At 40.5% G+C, this 7,857-nt stretch overlaps 1 protein-coding gene across 3 annotated transcripts in view; it reads right to left on the minus strand.

Annotated features, from left to right (window-relative positions):
* The window catches only part of LOC134412621 (serine/threonine-protein phosphatase 4 regulatory subunit 1-like), a 54,418-nt gene extending 46,594 nt beyond the window's left edge, over positions 1-7,824 (minus strand). For 2 of the 3 annotated variants that reach the window (XM_063146573.1, XM_063146565.1), the window contains exons 1-2: positions 7,574-7,824; positions 7,174-7,218 (exon numbers count right to left, since the gene is read on the minus strand). In XM_063146573.1, the coding sequence (XP_063002643.1) occupies positions 7,174-7,218; positions 7,574-7,580 (52 nt within the window). In that variant the 5' untranslated portion in view covers positions 7,581-7,824. The remainder of the gene's footprint in view (positions 1-7,173; positions 7,219-7,573) is intronic. The other variant, XM_063146581.1, reaches the window with a different exon arrangement.
* Between the last annotated feature and the right edge of the window lie 33 nt (positions 7,825-7,857).

Here is a 7,857-nt window from a genome sequence, read left to right on the forward strand (position 1 = left end):
AAAGGGGAGGCGGAATGCAGCAAGCGGCTTCACAGAGCTTGATCAACACGATGGTGTCCTGGCAGAGTGTATGAGCGGGACAAACAAAAGAATTGAACATGCTCAGACGCCTGCTAGGAGGAGGAATATTACTGTTCCACCTGAAGATAAGAAAATGTCCTTACTCAACGCTAGCTGGGTGGGGAAAGTCATAGTACTGAGCACAAGCAACAATTAGGAGGAGGTGTTCAGGTGGATATGACCAAATATGACAAACGATGAAATTGAGCTCAAAGAAGATATACCGTATTTCTTCGAATGTAAGACGCACACTAATTTCAGTACCACCAACAGAAAAAAAAAAAAGCTTTGATTCTAAGAATAATAATCACACCCGCGATTCTCAGACGCACCCCGTTTTTAGAGATGTTTATATGGGGGGGGGGAGTGCGTCTTAGAATCGAAGAAATACAGTATCAGGAAGAAATATATTGATCAAGATAATATGCCTAAATGGCAGACTTTTAGCCATGTTATAGTAAACTTCAAATTAACCTGTTAGTGGTAATGCCAGAGATGTTCCCCAATACACATGGGGATAGAATGTGAGATGTTAGGGTGGGAGAGACACCACACTGATTAGTGAATGGGTGGTCTAATCACTCACGCATCCCATCTCTGAATGGAAAACGGTGGTCTCATCATTCATTGGGGCCCCCACCTTTGACCAGAAAAACTGTATAAACCACAGGTAGTGAGGGCTGCAGCTCACTTAGCTCTTTTGCTGCTTCGCCTCTGATTTTCTCTGGATCGACAGACCCAAGGATTTGAGTAACTATGTATCTCTATAGATTTTTAGACTTTGGAACTTAGAATTATTTCTGAAGTTAGGATTTATCTGCTATCCTGGACTCTTGCGACAAAGGGATCTCAGCTAAGGAAATATATGGCCCACCTTAATTGGTTCTCTTGTTTCTCTTCTCAGACCTGTCTCCGCAGTTGTTAAATTTATGCAACACTTCCCACTGCAAAAAGCAGCCTCAAAGCGGCTTACACATAGAAGTACAGAACTCCATCTGATCCATGAGCACTTCCATGCCTTCACTGATGCATCAAGTGCTGCTGCTGGACATATTTCAGAAACTGTGACTTAGGTACTGAGCTTGCAGCGTACTTGGAGGATCAGCAGTTTGGGCAGGATAGGGGCTTTAAACTAAAGTAAATATTTTAGCATAGAGCTAATGATCTGAGACATTTCATTAAATTTAATGGAATACTCTATACAGTTCACATTAAGCATATATGCAAAATATTAAGGATTTAGTGGATATTGTAAATCAATGATTTTGAGGAAATAAAAAGGTACAAGTATAAGACGGAGGATAACAGTCATCACTCAGATTTAGGCATCATAGAAAAGGTAAGTCAATGACTGGTTACAAACCAAGTGCCATTTTAGGTTTTGTCAACAGCATTGTTTCTAAAACTTAAGAAATAATACTGTTCAGATTTAAAGTCCTCATTTGTGTTCAATTTGGATCACTGTAAATTCAGTCCTGTTTAACTTCAGAACCTGCACCAAATGGATCCGAAACACCTAGCGGGTAACCAGTGCTAATCCAAACAGACAAGCATCACCACAGATAGAATAATAAATGGAAATCTATTTATTTTAGTAAACTACAAATTTAAAAGTAAGCAGTGGCATTGTGGTTATATGAGCATTAAAACCTTTCTTTGTAGGTACATGGAAAGAGAATGCAACAAAAATATGAGATAAATTAAAAGAATTGCAATTGCCAAAGCTGTATTACATATAGCTAATAAGATAACAGTTTGAGCTTCTAACATTGTTATGACTTCTCCTTATCCTCTCCTGCTTACTACTTGCAGTTTAAAGCTAAACTAAAGCTAAACTAAACTTAAGTATAATTGTTAACTTGTCCCTTTTCCAATTCCTGCACATTACTTGAATATAAAAACCATGCTAAAGTTCTTCTAGGTATGTGACGAATCAAGACAGAAGTTAGAGTGACAGGAAAATCCAAGGCTTGGAAATAATTCTACATCCCATCCAAATATCTCCAAGTCGCAAGCTCAGAAAATATTCTAAGACCCAAACTAAGAAAATATTCTAAGTTCTACCTTCAGATAATAAATGTGGATGCTCCTTAAAATCAACAGTACTACAGACCCTTCCCCTAACTCTGTAGGAGTAAATGGAACAAATACTTCTCATTTGAGTCCTATGAAGAAAGGGAAGAATCCAGTCATAGAAACCAATGAACAAGGGGAAATCTTTCATACATACCTGAACTCTGCTTATCCCATAGTTCTGAGTGAGAAACATATGTCTGAGTGAGAAACATTCATTTCCATGCCTATAGGCCCTTCCCTTTCTCCATAGAAATCAACAGAGTGGCTGGGTTCAGACAACACGATAACCAATGGTGGCTTAAGTAATCAACGGTCAGTTGAATGATCAACAGTTGGTTATAGTGGCGGTAACCAATAGTGGTTTAATAGTCAACCATCATTTGAGTGGTCAACAGTTATTGTTGTCAGGCAAAAAACACCCCACGGTTGACTATTTCCCCAAAATAACCAACTGAGATAACCAACGCTCTGCAGAGTTGACTATCTGCACCACCGTGGGTTAGCATGTTGTCTGTCAGACTCAGTGGACTATTCTGCAGGACTGAATGGACTATTTCAGCTGGCTACAAGTTCCTGGGCAAGAGTGGCCAAAAACGTGTCAGCCACTCTGCTACAGCCGGCACCACTCGCAGAGGCTGCTGGGATAGCACCAGAAGGATTGAGGAATGAAGGAGGGAGGGGGAGGGGCAGGGGCAGTGTCAATCAAATGCTGGGTTGACAGTGGCTGAGTTCGGACAACATGCTAATCAACTGGGGGTGTAACAGGAACAGAATGGGAAACAACCATTGATTAGCATGTCGTCCGAACTCAGCCTATTAGTCCACTCAACACCAGCCCTAATCACTCCACAGTTCTGTACGAGCATGTTGTGTGGGGAGTACCCACAAAATAACCAACTGTGAGTTGACTATTAACCTACCATTGACTAAAGTGTTGTCTGAACACAGCCAGTGAGTTACCTCTGTTCTCTTTAAATGTAAGAAGAAAGGGGAATAGTCTGCATTCAGGGTGGCTCAGCTGCAGCCACTAAGCATGTTCTGGGGCCACGTTGAGACCACAGCTAAAGACCTGTGACAATTTAGGATTACAAACACAGACCATACAAATCATGCTCATCATCCCAACATGAAGAACCTCGGTGGCAGGCCTTCTCTGTAGCAGCACCCACCCTCTGGAAAACCCTCCTTCGTGCGGTTCGGGATGGGGAAAATGTAATAACTTTTAAATGCCTCCTAAAAACATATCTTTCTAAACAAGCCTTCCCTGGACTGTGATTTATTCTGGTTTTATGTGATTTTAAAGTTTTAATCTGGATTTTATGGTTTTAGTTGTAAACTGCCCAGTGAGCTTAGTCTGTTGGAGAGTATAAATATGTAAAAATAAATTAATTAAAATGAAACTTTTTGGCACATAGGCACATTTGGCAATTTGAGAAACTGCCCTGGGCATCATCACAAAATGGCTGCCACAGGAGGGATGGCTAGTCACAATAGACAAGTAACCTGCCCCAAAGTCTGAGTACAAGGCAGAGGTGGGGTTTGAGACCCATTATACTAAACAACTCAATTGAACCCACAATTTTCAGCACCAACAAAAATCTATTGCATAGAAGGCAAACTCTTTCGCACCCCTCCTTTGCTATACCCACCAACTCATTGCCCCATCTCTTTCTCTCTCACACCCTGGCTCAAAACCTACACCCTGGCTCAACCCCCCTCTCTTTCATTTTCTGTCTCTCACACACGCACCCCATGTATATGTGTACATACACACATCCCTTCCTTCTCCTCTTCACTACTACAGGAAAAACTACCCACTCATTTTTAGGATCCCTCCGAAATTCCCCCTGAACACTTTCTCTTTCCCCCGTCTCTCACACATGCAACTCCCACCCAATCAGACATGCAAGTACACAACTCTCCTGGCACACTCCAAATGTTTTGGACTACAACTACCATTCACTCCAGCAACCACAGCCAGTGATCAGGGAAGATAGAGAGTCGGAGGGTACCAGGTTGGGGGAGGCAGCTTGCATCTATTAATGGATTAATAGGCTTTTAAAAAAAAACGTTTACGGTGTAATCCTATGTATGCCTAGACATAAAAAGTCCTACAATTCCCAGTATGTAGTTTTCTTCCTATGTAAACATGCATAGGATTGTGCACATAATCAACTAAGGAAGTGTCCCAATTAAAACAGCAGCAGACTTTAAAAAAAATATTAATAGAAGTATTACTTATTTTTAAAACTGCAGAGGGCGAGCAACATCTTAAAAGAGACATTCCCCTTCCCACACACATAACAGGGAATGCCTCTTCTAAAATGATGCCTACTAGGACAAATCCATTTGCCATCTAAAAACAAAGAAAGCATGGTTCTTGATTCAAAGCTACTGTTTTTATCCTTATGCAAATTTTACTGATGAGTAAATCAATTATTCAACTAGGGATGAAATCCTATTTATGTTTGGACAGAAAAAAGTCACACAATTCCCAGCATTCCCCAGCTAGCATGGTTGGCTGTGGAATGCTGGGAGTTGTAGGATGTTTTTCTGTCTATTGCACATTAAGAGTCATACGATTAATTGATAAAGGCTACAACTTACCTGGGAGTAAGTCCCATTGACTGGTATCAATGTGTTACTTATGTCTGAGTAAACATGTATGGAATTACGCTATAAGATTTCTTTAATGGAATGACAGCCCTTGAGAGCACATATAGTTCCAAGGCTCAAAGTAACTAGTCTCACAAACCAGTAGTGTGTCTTTGAACACCGCATCCTGCATATACTCTTATTCATTGTAATACTTTCTTTAATGTAAACTGCTTTGTGCAAGAAAATCATGTGGAATTGTGGTTACATTTCAAGAAGATTGCACATTCAGACCCCACAAATGAAGTCATAATAATATTGTAGTTGCTATAGAGCAAGGAGAGGAAACATAATACATAAAGATCTCTGCAAGACTGCGGGTGCAGACTTTGAATGGAAGCCACCTAATTGCATGCAGCAGAAATGCTGTCTTTTGAAAGCATTATAATGCATGCCAAACATAAAAAGCATGAATGTTTCAATGAGATAATGAAAAGTTGTAGAGATTCCAACAAATTTGACTCCAAAACTACTCACCAGGGGTTGATTCTTACATAACTACCCTCACGTGGAAACCATAGTCTTTATTATTGATCACATTTGTATTTGTTGTTTATTGCATTTGCATCCCAGCCTTCTTCTAAACTTCAATTCTAAGAGTTTTCAACATTTTATCCTCACAGCACCCCTGTAAAATAGGCTGAGACAGAATGGCCCTGTTCAGAAGACACCTTAAGCCACTGTGGTTAAGGAGGTTTTTGTTAACAAAAAAATCCTTAACCACCACAGTTTAAGGTGTCTTCTGAACAGGGCCAATGACTTGCCTGTCCTGCTTTGTGACCGAGCTGAAATTTGACACCATGTTTCCCTGGCAACATAGGCAAGCTGCTCATAACATGGCTTACCCCCATAAAGTGGAACGTTTCCATTATCAAAGCTACACATCACATTTTTAGCCTGTGTGCACATGCGGTGATCAGCTCTGAATTTTAGTTATCACATGGATTTGTCATATAACAATCAGCCCCAAGGCCACATTCCCACCAAGGTTCAAGCCTACTTGGCATGCTTTACTTAGTGCTTGAAATGCTCCTAGCCCTGAAGAGTTTGCAGATGACCAGTTAATATGCTAAAAGATAAATTAACTTTAAAAGCTAAATGCATATTAACTAATCTTGATTTGTTATCCCTGCAGAAGCTTCAGCACCAGGAAATCCGAGTGAGTTTCTCTCTCTCATAGGAGCCAAGTAGATTTGTTAAGTAAGTCTTTCATTCCAAGCGGTCCCTGTTCTTGAACAGCATATGGAAAAGCTTTCCAGCATTCAATGTTATTGGTAAGAACACACAATAATACCAAGGGCTAATTTCTGAAAGAAAGTCATGTGCAAATGGAAACAAAGACTGCACTATATCCTCATATCAGGCTTACCGATTTACCTTGGTAGCAAGAGTCTATACAAAAATCAAGACTATACATTGCCCAAATTATTGTGCATGCAAACAAAATCAATGAAATTTCTACAAGATAAATGCAAATGACAGTTGCTACTACATGCTTGCTTTTAACGTATTTGCTGCTGCATAAATTATCTTTGCCAAGCATTTTGCAAAGCGAAACAGAACTCTATATGTGTGGCTTTGGGTTTTTATTTTGTAGTAATGATGTCTCTCATTTGGCATCTTGATAACCTGACACTGTCCTGAATGAATGAATATTTTTTCCCTTCTGCACTCTTGGCCTAACGGAGAAATCCTTATCTGTCCACCCTCCATCACAGAAGACAAATACTATGGTATCTTTTACGAATGTGTTTAGAGCCAGTCTGCAGCATTTGTTTCAATGAAACTGGGGGACAAAAAACACACCCACCCTGTAACTTGTTTAACAAGCTGTTGAAAAAAAGTCCTTATCCTCCTCCCCCACCAATTTTCTAACAGGATTTCACTGTGTCTTAAAGAGTTGGGTTTTTAATCCTTAAAAATGAAAGGGGCGGGCAAGGAATCCGCATCTGTAACAAGTGTTTAATTCTATCTATCTATCTATCTATGGATAGTAAATAGAAAAGGAGCCATGCCTGTAAAACCTGTCAGAAATGTTACATTATCTAGTCCTTGGAAGTAAATTTCATTGACATGAAAGCGCTGATTTCCCAGTAGTGGATTTAGGACCGATTCGAGCCACAAGTCAACCTGCCACAATCAAATTCAAAGCCACAGCCTTTAAAATGCAGATTCCTCCCCAACTAAAAATAACATTATTATTTTTAAAAAAAATTCTGGGAGGAAATCATCGTCCTTACAATCCTCTTCCACGTCTTGAAGAGAACGTGAAGCGGAATAAAGGATTTTCATAGGAAGATGCGGTAGGGAGACGATCAACGATTTCACTTCTATTTATTTATTTATTTATTTATTTAAAATAAATTGAAAACAGTTACTCACAATCATCTAAGTCATCCTGCAAATCCACAAAATACAAAGGGATCCCTACAAACAAAAAACAAAAGAGAGAGAGAGGAAGAAAAAGAGAAAGAGAGAGAAAGAGAGAAAGAAGACACAGGGGGTTGGTGTTGTGTTGTTGTTTTTCCCCACAAGACTCTTTTTGGAAAGGAGGCAGCTTTCATTTTTTAAAAACAAAACAAAACAAAAAAACACATCCGCAGCAACCACAAAACGAGAGAGCCAACACGCAATTTTTACTCCACGTTTAAACGCTCTCTCCTATAAAACGCAGGCGACAAGATTTAAAGCTCGCGTACGGAAGGGAGGAGGACAAAACAAAAAAAAACGGACACACGCATTAAATCTACACGAAGGAGCAGGAGAAATGAAATCCACTTACCAGCCATTTTGAAATGGACATTGGTGGGGAGGGAAGAGGGAGGAGGAGATTTGGGCCCGGAGAGGAGGAGGAGGAGGAGGAGGAGCCGGCTGCGCTCCCTGACCCTCTGCTGAACCACACGCCCACCTAACGCTCGCCTGCCCGCCCGGCCCCGCAATAATAAATCTTCATAAACCCCACTATTTCCCTTTATTAGAAACCGCCCAGGGCCTTGCAGCCCTTCTGAGAAGGGCCCATAAAGGGGAAAGATGTGAGGTGGTGGTGGTGGTGAACGAGAGTCTCGT

The sequence above is a fragment of the Elgaria multicarinata genome, chromosome 1, assembly GCF_023053635.1.
Source record: "Elgaria multicarinata webbii isolate HBS135686 ecotype San Diego chromosome 1, rElgMul1.1.pri, whole genome shotgun sequence".
Taxonomy (NCBI): domain Eukaryota; kingdom Metazoa; phylum Chordata; class Lepidosauria; order Squamata; family Anguidae; genus Elgaria; species Elgaria multicarinata.